Below are 19673 nucleotides of genomic sequence, written 5' to 3'. Positions count from 1 at the left end.
GGTCGGGTGCAGGACTTAGATGTTCACTTTATCACGTTTAGTCGGGCGGTTGCGGATAAGTTATTAGCAATTGCGGGTGAACAAAAAACTGACCCGCACATGACTAGCGAGCGTAACGTTTTCATTTAACCACACCCTTTGAGCTATTACGCCAACCAATAACGTCGTTTCTCTTCTGTGTAAACGGAAGTGAACAGTGACCAAGAACAATTTCCACATTTGCGTTTTTATTTGGACGTTTATTGACACCATGGAAATCAAAATATGACAAATTTAACCGCACAGCATCACATACTTAGCCCATATAGTCTTTAATTCTCGTTGGATATAGGACTTAGTTGATAGATGTTATCTACCTAGCTGCTAACAATGGCTAACTGTTTGGTTTTTCACACTCAAATAGCCTCCATTATGGAGGTGCTTGCGAATGCAGCCGTGGCAGACATTTGTAAACTCGTAGACGACGACTATGCAGTGTTTCGTTTGGAAATTTCTCAAAGCCAGAAAGAAAACAAGACATTGCGGAGGAAACTACAGCTGCTGGAACTGAAGGTGGCACGGGACCGCGTCCCCGCCAGTCATCCCAGTAGTGTCAAGATCCTCGACCGATACCGAAGCATAGCAAGAGGTACATTTCCTGGAAGGCAGAGGCTGCGCAGCCTGTCGATGTTTATATGGTTTAGTGCCTGTCCCCCCGTTCCCCTCTGCACGTGTTCATATGTGTTACCCAGAATTGGGTCTTGGTCAGTTTTTGAATAGTGTGCAGTAATTCCTCCAATTACTTATTTTGCGTAAAGACACATCATATTCTAACCAGATTATTGATTAACTACATTTCCTATTATTTACTCAATGAAAACAATGTGATAGATGGAACACAATACATATGAATAATAGTATATTAAGAAGTTATGATAAGTGTTACCTTACATCCTTTCCAAATCCTGTCAAAACTGCCAATAGTTTACAATATACCACTGAGCATTGACAATAGCTAACCATCCACCTCTTCTCCCCCAATCACTCGCTCAGGTGAAGGACATCTCACTGGAGGCCACAGGAGGGTTGTGAAGCCAGCACGACACAATACATGGAGAGATGACCGACCAATCACTGTTGATGAGAGTGGAACCTCAACCCAGCACGTCATCATGATAGAGGTCAGCTATTCATTTGTACATCCTTATTTATCTGCCACAGGGGAACTTGTGAGACTTCCCTATGACATTGTTATCAAATTCTTAAGGGTCAGTAGCAAACTGCTCGCCCACAGGACGCCATACACATGGTCTGCGGTTGTGAGGCTGGTTGGACGTACTGCCAAATTCTCTAAAACAACATTGGAGGTGGCTTATGGTAGAGAAATGAACACTAAATTATCTGGCAACAGCTCTGGTGGACATTCCTGTAGTCCGTATACTAGTTGCATGCTCCCTCAAACATCTGTGGCATTCTGTTGTGTGACAAAACTGCACATTTTAGAGTGTCCTTTTTATTGTACCCGGCACAAGGTGAACCTGTGCAATGACACCTGTCATGTGGATGGATTATTTTGGCAAAGCAGAAATGCTCACTAACAGAGATGTAAACACATTTGTCCACCACATTTGAGAGAAATACGTTTTTTTGTGCGTATGGAAAATGTCTGGGATCTTTTATTTCAGCTCATGAAACATTGGTCCAACTCTTTACATGTTGCTTTTATATTTTTGTACAGTGTAGCTAAAATTGTCCATGATGAGATTCTAAATCGCAACCTTTGGTTTGTTTTTGTAGTAAGTAACCATCTGTCTTAAGTACACTCAAAACAACCTAATTATTATCAATTCTATTCAGTCAATTTAGTCACATGTATCAAATAAGTCATAACATTTGTTAACCAAATTTGACACTCATTGAACTCCATATAAAAACTACACACTTAGTGAGCAAAAGAAACAACAAATGCCACCTTCTGGAGAAGACAGATTTTGGGCCCAGTTCTCCCATTGAGACATCTCTCTAATTGTATACGCGTTATGTTTGCAGTTTGTAAGTGTGGGATATAGGAGTATAGAATAGTTTATTTTGATATTCATACGGACAAACTTTTATAAACAATACAAGGTATTTGGACACTACCATGTTAATCTGAGCCTTGCTGTTGGAAAACCACTACAGAGCCTGACGTTTGGCTTTAGAAGATGCACCTCCAGACTTCACTCCTCGACTTCCATCTAGTGGGTTGCTTACCACTCAAACAAGCCCATTGTTTTTCAATGCACCATGAAAGTTGTACTTTCTTGTTTCTTGTTTTGTAGGTTAATAATTTGCATCGTAAAATTCATAAAACACGGTCATATAAGACATATCAAAATGTATGTGTTTCCGAGTGAATTTACCCACCATATACTGGTTTTCATCTTATTTGACAGCCAAGAAGAAGCACAAAGCCGAAACGTTAGAACTGTTTCATTAGAACTACAACTCCCACCAGCTAAACAAGTCTTTGTCTTTCGACAGTTTGTCGGTCTACAAAAAACATATATATTTTTTGCCTTTATAAAAAAGTACTGTCTGGCAACGTTCAGACAAAAGCTCCAGTGTAATCTAATATAAAACGCAGAACGGACGGTCACTATCAGGTTTTTATTTTCCTGTGAGTTGTAGTTCAAATTAGACTAACTTTCACCAATGTGTCGTACTTCTTAAGAGTCAAATGTTTTCAGGTATCTTATATGACTGCATTGTGAATTTGATGATATAAGGTTGAAGCCCATGCAAGAACCATATGGGACTGGAAACAGGAAGTATATGGGACTGGAAACAGGAAGTAGGCAGGACTTTCATAACCTCCTCTCTTGTGTCAGTCTGCAGATGCAGAAGCTGCAGGTCCTGGGGTTAAGCAGGAGAGGTCTGAAGGAGAGGATGACCCACGGCACAGTAGAGACATCCAGACTGGAGTGCCCCCTGTAGCCACGGAGGACCCCAACACTGCCCCAGCACAGCCCAGGAGCCGACACAGCATCACGGAGGTCAGTGGAAAGCCGAACACCGTCCTCAAGTCAGAGACCGATACAAAGACTTTAACGGTGCTGGAGCGACTGGGCTGTACTCCTGCTCCCCGCTCAGAGTATTTACTTCGCGGTAACCTGAGCCCGAGGACGGTTCTGTCCCATCGGGACTCAGGTGACACGCTACAGACTGGCAATGATCTGTCCTGTTCATATGCTACAGAGACAGAGATGATACCTGGTGACATGCCTGTGGGCTTTGATACACAGACGAATCCAATGAGAGGGGACTGGAACCAGTACAGTACAAGTGTATACTCTGAAGGGTGCCTAGATAAGAAAGGGGCGGGTCTGGTCGAAGATGAGGTGACTGTGAAAGTGGAGGGTGACACTCCTCTGATATGGAATCCAGACGAAACTCACTTAGGAGAACAACACTCACAGGGCAACAATAGTGACTTCTTAGATTACAGGAAAAGATTAGAGACAAATCTAAATGTCGCGACCCACTCTCCTTTACACGTGTTCAGGGAATGCGACCCAGTGTCCATGTCGATGGGGCCTTCTGATTCACACGGCCACGTCCTTTTTGATCAGGTATTGAACTCAAACGACAGGGTTAGAGCCCAGGTACAGGGAGGGGGCGCAACATCAGGCAATAGTAAAGACAAACCGTTCCTCTGCATGTTCTGTAACAAAGGCTTCAGCTGCCTCCAGAAGGTGGAGATTCACCAGAGGGTCCACACAGGGGAGAAACCCTTCAACTGTACCCAGTGTCATATGCGCTTCGCTGAGGCTGGCAACCTGAAGAGACACCAGAGGGTCCACACAGGCGAGAAACCGTTCGTCTGCCACCTTTGCCGGGCCAGTTTCTCACACTCGTTCAACCTGAAAAGGCATCAGAGGGTCCACACAGGTGAGAACTCTACAGCGGCCCCCAGTGTGAGAAGAGATTCTCCCACCAGCACCGGCAGAAAATGCACCTGAAGGTCCACACGGGGGAAAGAGTTTCTCGGAGAGGAGCTACCTCAGGATACACCAGCAGAACAACCATTCAACTGGATAGCTGCTGACATTTAGATCAAACCCTGCATGAAAGACAAAGTTGAATTTTCATTGTTGTCAGCAGAAAATATCCACAGATGCATCTGGAATAACGAGAGTGACAGATTTCAATGTTCAATATTTCTGGGTAGAATATTGCATCCAGACATTGTGTGATATATATACAGTGAGGAGAACAAGTATTTGATACACTGCCGATGTTTCAAGTTTTCCTACTTACAAAGCATGTAGAGGTCTGTAATCTTTATCATATCATCACTTCAACTGTGAGAGGCTTAATCTAAAATCCAGAAAAATCACATTGTATGATTTTTAAGTAATTAATTTGCATTTTATTGCATGACATAAGTATTTGATACATCAGAAAAGCCTAACTTAATATCTGGTACAGAAACCTTTGTTTGCAATTACAGAGATCATACATTTCCTGTAGTTCTTGACCAGGTTTGCACACACTGCAGCAGGGATTTTGTCCCACTCCTCCATACAGACCTTCTCCAGATCCTTCAGGTTTCGGGGCTGTCGCTGGGCAATATGGACTTTCAGCTCCCTCCAAAGATTTTCTATTGGGTTCAGGTTTGGAGACTGGCTAGGCCACTCCAGGACCTTGAGATGCTTCTTACGGAGCCACTCCTTAGTTGCCCTGGCTGTATGTTTTGGGTTGTTGTCATGCTGGAAGACCCAGCCACGACCCATCTTCAATGCTTCACGGTTGGGATGGTGTTCTTGGGGTTGTACTCATCCTTCTTCTTCCTCCAAACACGGCAAGTGGAGGTTAGACCAAAAATGGCCTTCTCCCATTCCTCCTCTGGATCATCCAGAGGGTCATTGGCAAACTTCAGATGGGCCTGGACATGCGCTGGCTTGAGCAGGGGGACCTTGCGTGCGCTGCAGGATTTTAATCCATGACGGCGTAGTGTGTTACTCATGCTTTTCTTTGAGACTGTGGTCCCAGCTCTCTTCAGGTCATTGAACAGGTCCTGCCGTGTAGTTCTGAGCTGATCCCTCACCTTCCTCATGATCATTGATGCCCCACGAGGTGAGACCTTGCATGGAGCCCCAGACCGAGGGTGATTGACCGTCATCTTGAACTTCTTCCATTTCACAATAATTGCGCCAACAGTTGTTGCCTTTTCACCAAGCTGCTTGCCTATTGTCCTGTAGCCCATACCAGCCTTGTGCAGGTATACAATTTTATCCCTGATGTTCTTGCATAGCTCTCTGGTCTTGGCCATTGTGGAGAGGTTGGAGTCTGTTTGATTGAGTGTGCGGACAGGTGTATTTTATACAGGTAACGAGTTCAAACAGGTGCAGTTAATACAGGTAATGAGTGGAGAACAGGAGGGCTTCTTAAAGAAAAACTAACAGGTCTGTGAGAACCGAAATACTTACTGGTTGGTAGGTGATCAAATACTTATGCCATGCAATAAAATGCAAATTAATTACTTAAAAATCATCATACAATGATTTTCTGTTTTTTTGTTTTAGATTCCGTCTCTCACAGTTGAAGTTTACCTATGATAAAAATGACAGACCTCTACATGCTTTGTAAGTAGGAAAACCACTGTGTGTGTGTGTGTGTGTGTGTGTGTGTGTGTGTGTGTGTGTGTGTGTGTGTGTGTGTGTGTGTGTGTGTGTGTGTGTGTGTGTGTGTATATGTATATATACACACACACACACACAGTTGAAGTCGGAAGTTTACATACACTTAGGTTGGAGTCATTAAAACTTGTTTTTCAACCACTTCACAAATTTCTTGTTAACAAACTATAGTTTTGGCAAGTCGGTTAGGACATCTAGTTTTTCCAACAATTGTTTATAGACACATTATTTTACTTAATTCATTGTATCACAATTCCAGTGGGTCAGAAGTTTACATGCACTAAGTTGACTGTGCCTCTAAACAGCTTGGAAAATTACAGAAAATTATCTCATGGCCCGAGAAGCTTTTGTTAAGCTAATTGACATAATTTGAATCAATTGAAGGTGTACCTGTGGATGTATTTCAAGGCCTACCTTCAAACTCAGTGGCTCTTTGCTTGACATTATGGGAAAATCAAAAGAAATCAGCCAAGACCTCAGGAAAAAAAATTGTAGACCTCCACAAGTCTGGTTCATCCTTGGGAGCAATTTCCAAATGCCTGAAGGTACCAGGTTCATCTGTACAAACAATAGTACGCAAGCATAAACACCATGGGACCACACAGCCGTCATACCGCTCAGGAAGGAGACGCGTTCTGTCTCCAAGAGATGAACGTACTTTAGTGCAAAAAGTGCAAATCAATCCCAGAACAACAGCAAAGGACCTTGTGAATATGCTGGAGGAAACGGGTACAAAATTATCAATATCCAGAGTAAAAGGAGTCCTATATCAACATAGCCTGAAAGGCCGCTCAGCAAGGAAGAAGCCACAAACCTGACTCAGTTACACCAGCTCTGTCAGGAGGAATTAGGCCTCAATTCACCCAACTTATTGTGGGAAGCTTGTGGAAGGCTACCCAAAATGTTTGACCCAAGATAAACAATTTCAAGGCAATGCTACCAAATACTAATTGAGTGTATGTAAACTTCTGACCCACTGGGAATGTGATGAAATAAATAAATAAATCATTCTCTCTAGTATTATTCTGACATTTCACATTCTTAAAATAAAGTGGTGATCCTAACTGACCTAAGACAATGAATTTTGTACTAGGATTAAATGTCAGGAATTGTGAAAAACTGAGTTTAAATGTATTTGGCTCAGGTGTATGTAAAACTTCTGACTTCAACTGTATATACACTAAATGTACAAAACATTAGAAACACCTGCTCTTTCCATGACATAGACTGACCAGGTGAAAGCTACGATCCCTTGCTAATATCATTTGTTAAATCCACTTCAATTAGTTTCGATGAAGGGGAGGAGACAGGTTAAAGAAGGATTTTTAAGCCTTGAGACAATTGAGGCATGGATTGTGCATGTGTGCCATTGAGGGTAAATCAAATCAAATTTATTTATATAGCCCTTCGTACATCAGCTGATATCTCAAAGTGCTGTACAGAAACCCAGCCTAAAACCCCAAACAGCAAGCAATGCAGGTGTAGAAGCACGGTGGCTAGGAAAAACTCCCTAGAAAGGCCAAAACCTAGGAAGAAACCTAGAGAGGAACCAGGCTATGTGGGGTGGCCAGTCCTCTTCTGGCTGTGCCGGTGGAGATTATAACAGAACATGGCCAAGATGTTCAAATGTTCATAAATGACCAGCATGGTCGTATAATAATAAGGCAGAACAGTTGAAACTGGAGTAGCAGCACGGTCAGGTGGACTGGGGACAGCAAGGAGTCATCGTGTCAGGTAGTCCTGGGGCATGGTCCTAGTGCTCAGGTCCTCCGAGAGAGAGAAAGAAAGAGAGAAGGAGAGAATTAGAGAACGCACACTTAGATTCACACAGGACACCGAATAGGACAGGAGAAGTACTCCAGATATAACAAACTAACCCTAGCCCCCCGACACAAACTACTGCAGCATAAATACTGGAGGCTGAGACAGGAGGGGTCAGGAGACACTGTGGCCCCATCCGAGGACACCCCCGGACAGGGCCAAACAGGAAGGATATAACCCCACCCACTTTGCCAAAGCACAGCCCCCACACCACTAGAGGGACATCTTCAACCACCAATGGGCAAGACAATAGATTTAAATGCCTTTGAACGGGGTATGGTAGTAGGTGCCAGGCGCACAGGTTTGAGTGTGTCAAGAACTGCAACACTGCTGGGGGTTTTATGCTCATGTATCAAGAATGGTCCACCACCCAAAGGACATCCAGCCAACTTGACACAACTTTTGGGAAGCCTTGGGGTCAACATAGACCAGCATCCCTGTGGCACTCTTTCAACACCTTGTGGAGTCCATGCCCTGACAAATTGAGGCTGTTCTAGTTTAAGTGATATTTTTTTTGTTTGTTGTTGACACATGTATGTGTGGTTTTCATGTGGTGTATTTTAAAACTTTGTTTAATAAATTCAAAATGGGACTATTCATTCTAAGACTTTCATTTACACTCTCTTTAGTATACATCACATCTGATCTCACCCTATTTTGCAAAAACCCAACAGCGCTTTATAACTAATATACACATCAAAATAGTTTAGTCAGGTTTGTCTGACTTTTGATCATAGCTGACTCATATTTATCCACAGCATCATATTTATGTCCACCATGATGGGTTTAACAACAATGAAATCATTCTGTAACTACAGTATAGGAATCAAATGTAGTGTGGATGGGTAAACACTATGTTTAAAGTGTGTTTCTGTGTACGTACCTGAGGGAGTGTATGTCTGTATCACCTGTCTCTTCCAGGAGGGTCCAGAGGTGCTGCTGGTAAAGGAGGAGGCTCTGGGGAACCCTGAGGGGACCATGGTCATGGCGGACAACCAGACTACACCTCCTCCTGAACTCACAGAGGAACCAGCTGAGCAGCACAGGACCACACACAGTCTCACTGAGGTGAGCCCACTGAACTACTGTCTGAATGGTATTAGGTCAGGGCCTGTATCCACAAAGCCTCTCCATAGAAGGGTGCTCATATCAGATTTCTTGATCCAACATCCTCTCACTCTGTATCTCTTACAGTCAGTAGCCATGGAGGATGGGAAGCCTGATCTGCTGCTGGTCAAAGAGGAGACGATAGAAGATGAACCAGAGAGCATTGACCTGCTGAGTGGACTAAAGATGGGGGGGCAAGGTAAGAGAGACATACATATAGCACATTGTCTTCCGACAGGTGGTGTCACTCCTACAAGACGCTAGCTCCTCATTGTACTGGTTTCAATCCAAGTACCAATCCCATTTAGAAAACTCCAGAAGGTGCTCTGGTCAATTGACAGGAAAATAGAGCTCTTTGGCCATGCACACCAGTGGTGGGTTTGGTGTCGAAAAACGGAAGCATATGGTGATGGATCTTTGACGTTATTTATTTAGCTTCCTTTGGTCCTGGGGCCCTTGTTAAGGTCAACGGCATCATGAACTTTACCCAGTACCAGGACATTTTAGCCAAAAACCTGGTTGCCTCTGCCAGGAGGGTGAAACTAGTCCGCAAGTGGATCTTCCAGCAAGACAATAAACCCCAAGCACACATCAACATCCACAAAGAAATGGTTAATTGACCGCAAAAATCAACATTTTGCAAAGGCCATTTCAGTCTCCGGACATCAACCCCATTGAAAACATGTGGTTTGAAGAGGACAGTCCATAAGCACAAATGAAGGATATCAAGGATCTGGAGAGATTCTGTATGGAGGAATGGTGTAAGTTCATTCCCAATGGGTTCTCCAATCTCATAAAACATTTTAGAAAACGTCTCTGTGTTGTTGTCCTCGCAAAGGGTGTGTGCTGGAGTATTGAAAACAGGGGTGCCCATAACTTTGACACCTATCTTTGAGATGTATTTTTATTGTTTGTTAAACAAAATCTCTGACCAATTGTGTTATTATCAAAGAATATAATTTGAGCATACAATATATCTCAGCATTTGAATTATTTATTGTATACGGCCTTTTATGCTCATCTTTATCAAGGGTGTCAATAATTTGAGGTGACTGTACATATTAGAACATAACATTGGATATTCACCAATAACCATTTTTTCATTCAAGGTTCATAACAATATGTCCATTCAATAGTAAATGACATCAGAAAAAGAATAGTATCGCAACGGACGTTTGGTTCATTACGTAGGCCGGTCAAAATGTTGGAAGTTCAACCAACAACCCTAGCAACGGAAGCTAGAACTCATCGAATCCCATTGTCATGTATCCCCTAGCATCACATGTTCACCCATACAATAATTTTTTCTTTCATGGTTTTAATAAAATATGTCAATTCAATGATGGTTTACAGCAGGAAAACAATAGTCCACGCCCCATGTCTCTACCATATATGGTTCAAATGTTAGACGATTTACTCAGAGAATTTAGCATAATTAGAGTGAATAGAATGCCATCACGGCCATAGTCAAAAAGTGGTCACTGCTAATAGATATACCTCAATGTGAATAGTGATGTGCCTGGCTATTATTTTTTCTTCATTCAGAAAATGAAATCAATACAATTTATGTTTACATACAAAACACATTATAATGTATGAACTTCACCAGGTAATTGACTTAAAATCTCAACATGTAGAGTTCTCTGCCATGTTTTTTAAAGTATATTTTGTAACGTCTTCCTGCAGGTGGTTGGGTGGAGGCTAACAGAGGAGACTGGGTGGCCATCTTGGATTCCCAGACTCAGACGGGTGCAGCCAAGGGCCTGGGGGACAACATCACTGAGCAGGACAGGACCAGAGGCAACATAGTGGACGTCAGCGGCTGGGACAGCGTCTTCAACTCTGGACTGGGGAACAACACTGTTGACCACAACCAGGAACAGACAGTGGAACACAAAACAACGTACGAACTTAGTCTCCATGACAACAGACTGGCTGAGACCAGGGTGAGGTGTAGATTTGGTCTGCGGGGACAGAGAGCTGTCCGTATGCAGCGGGAGAGAACAGAAACAGACTCTGTTAACGATGCTCCGTCCTGCTCCTATAGTTGTGATTCAGAGAGACTGATGGCGCCTCAGGTTAACTCGCTAACAGATGCTGCCTTCAGCATACCTTCTATAGGATCTATCAACTGGAACATGGACCCTGTGACATCACAGACACTCCCTGGCCTTCGTCCTCCTCACACTCTCCTAATGTTAAACCAAACCTCAGACAATGCCAGTGCCTCAACACTAAATGGCTACACAAGCCCATTGACAAATTACAGTATTAGGATTAATGCTGTCAGTCGATCTGGTGGCAAAGAGAAGCGCTTCCCGTGTTCATTCTGTGGGAAAGCCTTCAGTTTCCCAAAACAGGTGCAGATCCACCAGAGGGTCCACACAGGGGTAAAACCCTTCAGTTGTACCCAGTGTCACATGTGCTTCGCTCAGACTGGTGACCTGAAGAGGCATCAGAGGGTACATACAGGGGAGAAACCCTACAGCTGCCTCCAGTGTGAGAAGAGGTTCTCCCGCAAGCACCAGCTGAATAGGCACCTGAAGGTTCACACGGGAGAGAGGCCGTTCGCCTGTACACACTGCAGGAAGAGGTTCTCAGAGAGGAGCTGCCTCAGGATACACCAGCAGAATGACCATTCCACTCTATAACATAGAAAGGAACCGTATCACTCAATACCTTCTGAGGTTTAGATTAAACCCAGCAGTAAAGAGAAAGAATAATTGTCATTGTTGTCAGCAGGAAAGATCCACAGATGCATTTAGAATATCGAGAGTAACAGATATTCTTTGGTAGAATATTGCATCCAGACATTGTGTGATATACACTGAATGCACAAAACATTAAGAACACCTTCCTAATATTTAGTTGCACCCCCCTTTTTACCCTCAGAACAGCTTCAATTTGTCAGGGCATTGACTCTACAAGGTGTCGAAAGTGTTCCACAGGGATGCTGGCCCATATTGCCTCCAATACTTCCCACAGTTGTGTCAAATCGTCTGGATGTCCTTTGACTGGTGGACCATTCTTGATACATACGGGAAACTGTTGGGTGTGAAAACCCCAGGAGCATTGCAGTTCTTGAAACAAACTGTTGCGCCTGGCACCTACTATGATACCCCATTCAAAGGCACTTAAATCTTTTGTCTTGCCCATTCACCCTCTGAATGGCACACATACACAATCCGTGTCTAAATTGTCCCAAGGCTTAAAAATCCTCATTTAACCCATCTCCTCCCCTTCATCTACACGGATTGAAGTGGATTTAACAAGAGACAACAATAAGAGATCATATTTCTTCATGTCATGGAAAGAGCAGGTGTTCATAATGTTTTGTACACTCACTGTATAAGGCATTTATACAATGAACAAAATTAAACGCTACATGCAACAATTTTAAAGATTTTACTGAGTCAATTGAAATAAATGAATTGGGGCCCTATTGATATCACATGACTGGGCAGGGGTGCAGCCATGGGTGGGCCTTGGAGGGCATAGGCCCACCCACTTGGAAGCCAAGTTTTTTGTTCAGTGTATTTATGATTACTTCCATTCAACTACTTAATTTATTCCCCAAGACACTTTTAATGAGAAAATGTTTATCAAGTTCATGCATATTTTTAGTTGAGATGTGTATTTGTAGTTTTCATATGGTGTATTTAACACTGTTTATTAAACACAAAATGGGACTTTTCATTCTAATACTTTCATTGAGAATCTCTTTAATATACATCACATCTCATCTCACCCTATTCTGCATACACACAACAGTGCTTTATAACCAATATACACTTACTAAATATACCTACACACTAACAAACACCTACTGTAAACGTCAAAATAGTTTAGTCAGGTTTGTCTGACGTTTGACTCATAGCTGACTCATATTTATCCACAACATCATTTATGTCCACCATGATGGGTTTCACAACAATTAAGTCATTCTATAACTTCACTATAGGACTCAAATGTAGTGGGGATGGGTAAACAGTCCATTTTGAAAGTGTGTTTATTATCTGTGTGTACGTACCTGAGGGAGTGTGTCTGTGAAATCTCTATCACCTCTCTCTCTTCCAAGCAGAGGAGGGTCCAGGCTTGTAAATGCATGTGTTTAGAGAGACAGTAAACCGAGAATAGATAAAGCATAGTTGCATATTTACCTTAGAGGGGATGTAGATGGAATAAAGTAATTATATTCTACTCTGTTCTTGCTAAGACACTGCTCTTTCTAAACAAGTCTGCATTGAGTTTGAAATATACTGATCACGAATAGGAGATTTGACATGTAACGTAATAAGCTTTACCGTATTTTAAAAAACAGTGCGCATCACCTTTTCATTTAGCCACACCCTTTGAGCTATGACGCCAACCAATAAGATCCTTTCTCTTCAGTGTAAACGGAAGTGAACAGTGACCAACAACAATTACCACGTTTACGCTTTTATTGTTGTTATTTAAACGTTTATTAACATAATGTTGGAACTCAAATATGACAAATTTAACAGCACAGCATCACATACTTACCCCGTGTAGACTTTAGTTCGCGTTGGAGACAGGACTTGGTTGATCGATGTTATCTAGGTAACGCTAGGTAGCTAGCTGCTAACAATCATGGCTAACTGTATGGTTTATCACACTCAAATAACCTCCATCGTGGAGGTGCTAGCGAATGCAGTCGTGGAAGACAGATATCTGTAAACTCGTAGACGACCATGTCGTGTTTAATTTGGAAATTACTCAAAGCCAGAAATAAATTTTTGAAGGAGGTGGAGGCTGCGTCGCATTTCATATATAGCTCAGTGCCTGTCGCCCCGTTCCCCTCTGTTCAGATGTGTTTCCTAGAATTACATTTTGGTCAGTTTTTGATACAAAGTAATAATTCCCCTGATTTACTTAGCTATCTTGCGCAAAGACACAAAATATTATATTCTAACTAGATTCTTGATTTACTGATTTTACTATTATTTAATTTTTAAATTTTTTTATTTTACCTTTATTTTACTAGGCAAGTCAGTTAAGAACAACTTCTTATTTTCAATGACGGCCTAGGAACAGTGGGTTAACTGCCTGTTCAGGGGCAGAACGACAGATTTGTACCTTGTCAGCTCGGGGATTTGAACTTGCAACCTTTCGGTTACTAGTCCAACACTCTAACCGCCCTCAAGTTGCATGTTACATAATACATAAATCAATAAACAGTATATCAAGAAATTGATGTGTTACATTACATCCTCGCCAATTCTAGATAGTGTAAATAAATATACAGCTGAGCATTGACAATACCTAACCTAATCACTTCTTTCCCCCCAATCACTCTCTCAGGTGAAGGACATCTCACTGGAGGCCAGAGGATCTCTGGAAAGCCAGTGGGACACAATACATGGAGAGATGACCAAGCAATCACTATTGATGAGGGGAGTGGAACCTCAACCCAGCACGTTATCATGATAGAGATTAGTGTAATATTGCTGCATAAAAAATTACAGTTACTTTGTAAATAAAATGTGAACAGTTTATTTCAGAAAGACTACCCTCCGGTATTAACTTGCCTACACTTAAGTTCTAATTTATCTGCCATAGCCACCTGAGAGTCAACAAAAAAAAGGTTTTGGGGGTGAACAAAAGCAGGTTACAAAGAAACAAATGTGAACAAATATTTGTTCACATTTGTTGTATTATATTTGCACTGTAGTGGAAATTACGACTCATTTAACAGTAAATATGAACAGAGAACTTTTATTAACAAGCTCTTATTTAATCTGGAAATGCCCAGAATGTCCTCTCAAATGTCCTCTCCAATGGTGGAACAAACTCCCTCACGACGCCAGGACAGCGGAGTCAATCACCACCTTCCGGAGACACCTGAAACCCCACCTCTTTAAGGAATACCTAGGATAGGATAAAGTAATCCTTCTCCCCCCCCCCCCCCTTAAAAGACCTAGATGCACTATTGTAAAGTGGCTGTTCCACTGGATGTCATAAGGTGAAAGCACCAATTTGTAAGTCTGCTAAATGACTTAAATGTAATGTATAATAGGACCTGACACAGTGGCATGTATGGCATGAGGGCAAAAATGAATTGCTGGGTCTCAGGAGGATAGGGGAGCTTGTGAGACTTCCCTACGACATTGTTATCCAATTCAACTCATATGCCGGTAATAACCTCCTCTCTTCTTGTGTCAGTCTGTAGATGAAGTGGCTGCAGGTCCTGGAGGATCGTCTCTGGTCAAGCAGAAGAGGACTGAAGGAGAGGAGGACCCACGACACAGCAGAGACATCCAGACTGGAGCAGCGTCTGGAGCACCCTCCTGTAGCCACAGAGCACCTCGCCTCGCAGCCCAGGACCCAACACAGCATCACAGAGGTCAGAGGAACGCAGAACACCTTCCTTAAGTCAGAGACAGACACCAAAAGTTTAACTGTAACACAAATGCTCTTACACACAGCATCAGACCCAGAGAGACTGGGGCTGGGGACACTGGGCTGTCTTCCTGGCTCAGAGTATTTACCGGTATGTCACCAGAGCCAGAGGATGGTTCATTCCCTTGGAGATGGTGACACGTTACACACTGGTGTTGATGATCTGTCTTGTTCTTACACTACAGCGATGGATCCTGGCAACATGCCCTTGGGTTTAGAGACACAGACTGATCTGTCTAGAGGGGACTGGAACCGGTACAATAGTAGTGTATACTCTGAAGGGTGCCTAGATAAGGAAAGGGAGGGTCTCATCGTAGATTAAGTGACTGTGAAAGTGAAGGGCTACGTTCCTCCCACATGGAATGCAGATAGTCACCTAGGAGACGGACACTTAGATTACAGGGAAAGCTTAGAGACATATCCAAATGTCGCGACCCACTCCCCTTTACACATGTTCATGGATCGCGACCCAGTGTGCACGTCCATGGGGCCTTCCGATTCACACGGCCGCGTCCTTTTCGATCAGGTATTGCACTCAAATGACACGACTAGAGCCAAGGCTCAGGGAGGGGGAGCAACATCAGGCAATGTTAAAGCGAAACGGTGGAATTTTGTTTTAGAAATGTTTACAAATTAATTAAAATGATAAGCTGAAATGTCTTGAGTCAATAAGTATTCAACCCCTTCGTTATGGCAAGCCTAAATAAATTCAGGAATACAAATGTGTTTTAACAAATCACATAAGTTGCATCATGGACTCATTCTGTGTTCAATAATAGTGGTTAACATGATTTTTCAACGACTACCCCATCTCTGTACCCAAAACATACAATTATCTGTAAGGTCCCTCAATCGAGTAGTGAATTTCAAGCACAGATTGAACCACAAAGAACAGGGAGATTTTTCAATACCTCACAAAGAACGGCAACGACTGGTAGATGTGTACAAATATTTTTTTAAATGACGCTCAACATCTCTTTGAGCATGGTGAAGTTATTAATTAGGCTTTGGATGGTGTATAAATCCCAGTCACTACAAAGATACAGGCGTCAGAAAGGAAGGAACTGTTCAGGGATTTCACCACAAGGCCAATGTTGATTTTAAAACAGTTACAGAGTTTAATGGTTGTGATATGAGAGAACTGAGGATGGATCAACAACATTGTAATTACTCCACAATACTAACCTGATTGTCAGAGTGAAAAGAAGGAAGCCTTTTGCTGAATAAAAATATTCCACAACATGCATCCTGTTTGCAACAAGGCAAACAATGTGTCAAAGAAAGGAACTTTATGTCCTGAATACAAAGCGTTATGTTTTGGGAAAATCCAACATAACACATCACTGAGTACCACTCTTCAAACATCATGTTGTGGGTATGCTTGTCATCGGCAAGGACTAGGGAGTTTTTGGGGGGGATAAACAGAAACGGAATATAGCTAAGCACAGGCAAAATCCTAGAGGAAAGCCTGGTTCAGTCTGCTTTTCAACAGACACTGGGAGACGAATTCACCTTTCAGCAGGACGATAACTTCAAACACAAGGCCAAATCTACACTGGAGTTGCTTATCAAGACGACATTGAATGTTCCTGAGTGGCTTAGTTTTGGCTTACAATTTTTGACTTAAATTGGCTTGAGAATCTATGGGAAGACTTGAAAATGGCTATCGAGCAATGATCAAGAATAATTGGCAAATATTGTACAGCTCAGGTGTGCAAATCTCTTGGAGACTTACCCAAAAAGACTCACAGCTTTAATCACTGCCAAAGGTGTTTCTGACTCTTATCTCATCAAGATATAGATTATTGTTTAATTTTTATTAATTTGTCAAAAATGTTAGGATTTTGACATTACATTTTGACATTACAGAGCCATTACATTATTTTGTGTAGATCGTGTAGATCGTTGACCAAAAAAATGACAATGAATCCCACTCTAACACAACAAAATGTGGAAAAAGTCAAGCGGTGTGAATACTTCCTGAAGGCATTGTAGATGTAGTTGTTGCAGCAGCAGATACATATTTGGATGTGAGAGGTTTAAGTGCAGAAGATCTACAGGGCGGGTCTGATGTAGGATCGTTGGGGCCAAAGTCGTGGGATGGGGTGGTGGCTTTTTGAGAATAGCGTATAAGTGCAGGGTTAGATAGTGGTTCAATTTTCCCCTTCTCCCTTTTTTTGCAATAGTGTCTCACGCCACAGATGATGTAAGACATGCGAGGTGAGACAGGATGTCGAATGGTGCCAGAGAGGATGATGCGTTACCACCACCAACAGCATGGGAGGTAAAATCTTTGCGAGACGCAGAGTTGGTGAAGCATGGAGGAGGAGGTGTGATGGTTTGGGGGTGCTTTGCTGTTGACACTGTCTGTGATTTATTTAGAATTCAAGGCAAACTTAACCAGCATGTCTACCACAGCATTCTGCAGCGATACGCCGTCCCATCTGGTTTGCGCTTAGGACTATCATTTGTTTTTCAACAGGACAATGACCCAACACACCTCCATGCTGTGTAAGGGATATTTGATCAAGAAGGAGAGTGATGGAGTGCTGCATCAGATCACCTGGCCTCCACAATCATCAATCACAATCACCCAATCTCAAACCAATTGAGATGGTTTGGGATGAGTTGGACCACAGAGTGAAGGAAAAGCAGTGCTCAGCATATATGGGAACTGCTTCAAGCATTCCTCATGGAGCTGGTTGAGAGAATGCCAAGAGTATGCATAGCAGTCATCAAGGCAAAGGGTGGCTACTTTGAAGAATCTCAAATATAAAATATATTTTGATTTGTTTAACACTTGTTTTGTTACTACATGATTCCATATGTGTTATTTCATCATTTTGATGTCTTCACTATTATTCTACAATGTAGAAAAATAAGAAAACCCTTGAATGAGTAGATGTGTCCAAACTTTTGACTGGTACTGCATATATACCACTATCCCCAACACGCCCCAGCACCCCTTCCCACTACTTTTGCCCTAACAGATCCTACAAAAGGCCGTCGGCCTGGGAGGCTGGAAATCCTTCTCTCAAAAGCCCCTGTAGTTTTTGTGCACGAAATCTCTGATACGCCAAAACATCTCTGCTGCTGTTACTACCAATTCAATCTTCTGGGATTTCCTTTCCATCTGTGCGGTATTATTAATGACCATAGCAATAAACACCAAGAAGACTTACTAAAGCACAAATTGTTGGGGTCACTCTGTCCTGGCCTACTACTCACAGGGATCCTCTCAGGCTCCCTCACCCTTAACCCACCATCTTCTACTTTCCTCACTGCCTCAGCATATGACACTTTATGCACTGCTCTCACCCTGGCAACCTCACCCTGTCTCACTCGCACAGGACATTTCTGATCCCCAGAAACATAGCCATCCCCACAATTGACACGCTCCACTTTTTCCACCGAAACTACTTACTCTTTTGTCCCATCCCCTCCTGTACACTTGACCATAAACTTGACACCTGAAACACGGTACTGGGTTCGTAACAAAAGCTCTCACGGGATAAGTTCTATGACTTTATGACTTTATCCGGCAAACACACTGAATCATTCACCACCAAACGGCGTGCAACACAGACAACCGGGATCCCCGACTTCAGTTGACCCACCTTAACACTCAACCTCACCCCAGTTATCACTCCTTTCAGTGGCACTGTGCTCTGGAGAGCAAAGCAGGACACCGCTTTCATGGGCCAGAGTAATCTATGGCATTTTCCTGATCAATCAATCAATCAAATGTATTTATAAAGCCATTTTACATCAGTCAATGTCACAAAGTGCTATACAGAAACACAGCCTAAAACTCCAAACAGCAAGCAATGCAAATGTAGAAGCACGGGGGCAAGGAAAAACTCCCTAGAAAGGCAGGAACCTAGGAAGAAACCTAGAGAGGAACCAGGCTGTGAGGGGTGGCCAGTCCTCTTCTGGCTGTGCCGGCTGGAGATTATAACAGTACATGGCCAAGATGTTCAAACCTTCATAGATGACCAGCAGTGTAAAATAATAATAATCACTGTGGTTGCAGAGGGTGCAACAGGTCAGCACCTCAGGAGTAAATGTCAATTGGCTTTTCATAGCCGATCATTCGGAGTTAGAGACAGCAGGTGCGGTAGAGAGAGAGAGAGTCGAAAACAGCAGGTCCGGGACAAGATAGCATATCCGGTGAACAGGTCAGGGTTCCATAGCCGCAGGCACAATAGTTGAAACTGGAGCAGCAGCACGACCAGGTGGACTGGGGACTGCAAGGAGTCATCAGGCCAGGTGGACTGGGGACTGCAAGGAGTCATCAGGCCAGGTAGTCCCGGTAGTCCCGAAGCATGGTCCTAGTGCTCAGGTCCTCTGAGAGAAGAGAGAGAGAGAGTTAGAGGGAGCATACTTAAATTTACACAAGACTCCAGATATAACAGACTGATTCTAGCCCCCTGACACAAACTACTGCAGCATAAATACTAGAGGCTGAGACAGGAGGGGTCGGAAGACACTGTGGCCAGGATATAACCCCACTCACTTTGCCAAAGCACAGCCCCCCACACCACTAGAGGGATATCTTCAAACCACCAACTTACTATTCTGAGACAAGGCTGAGAATACAGTGGGGCAAAAAAGTATTTAGTCAGCCACCAAGTGTGCCAGTTCTCCCACTTAAAAATATAAGAG

The 19673-nt window shown here is 42.9% G+C and overlaps 1 protein-coding gene across 5 annotated transcripts; it reads left to right on the top strand.

Annotated features, from left to right (window-relative positions):
• The first annotated feature begins 169 nt into the window (after positions 1 to 169).
• Positions 170 to 17805, top strand: LOC115145652 (specificity protein transcription factor 3-like). Of its 5 annotated transcripts, none has more exons than XR_010459688.1 (6): positions 170 to 628; positions 1033 to 1160; positions 2850 to 5606; positions 14772 to 14952; positions 17195 to 17292; positions 17491 to 17805. XR_010459688.1 is itself a non-coding variant. In XM_065003946.1 (6 exons), exons 1-6 carry the CDS (start codon positions 370 to 372, stop codon positions 11237 to 11239), a joined length of 1776 nt encoding a protein of 591 aa, XP_064860018.1. In that variant the 5' UTR covers positions 170 to 369; the 3' UTR covers positions 11240 to 12284. The 5 variants fall into 5 exon arrangements, 1 of the variants encoding a protein (XP_064860018.1); XM_065003946.1 differs by lacking the exons at positions 14772 to 14952; positions 17195 to 17292; positions 17491 to 17805 and adding exons at positions 8403 to 8549; positions 8676 to 8787; positions 10275 to 12284 and having other exon boundaries at positions 2850 to 3014; XR_010459689.1 differs by lacking the exons at positions 14772 to 14952; positions 17195 to 17292; positions 17491 to 17805 and adding an exon at positions 8403 to 8488.
• The last annotated feature ends 1868 nt before the right edge of the window (positions 17806 to 19673 follow it).

This window comes from Oncorhynchus nerka, linkage group LG18, assembly GCF_034236695.1.
Source record: "Oncorhynchus nerka isolate Pitt River linkage group LG18, Oner_Uvic_2.0, whole genome shotgun sequence".
In the NCBI taxonomy this organism is placed as follows: Eukaryota; Metazoa; Chordata; class Actinopteri; order Salmoniformes; family Salmonidae; genus Oncorhynchus; species Oncorhynchus nerka.
Note: the sequence above shows the minus strand (reverse complement) of the source record. Positions and strands in the feature narration are given on the sequence as shown.

Coding starts and splice junctions, on each gene's coding strand:
- LOC115145652 (XM_065003946.1), top strand. CDS start 370: ATGGCTAACTGTTTGGTTTTTCACACTCAAATAGCCTCCATTATGGAG. Junction 1,161..2,849: donor AGCACGTCATCATGATAGAG/GTCAGCTATTCA, acceptor CTCTTGTGTCAG/TCTGCAGATGCAGAAGCTGC. Junction 3,015..8,402: donor GCCGACACAGCATCACGGAG/GTCAGTGGAAAG, acceptor TGTCTCTTCCAG/GAGGGTCCAGAGGTGCTGCT.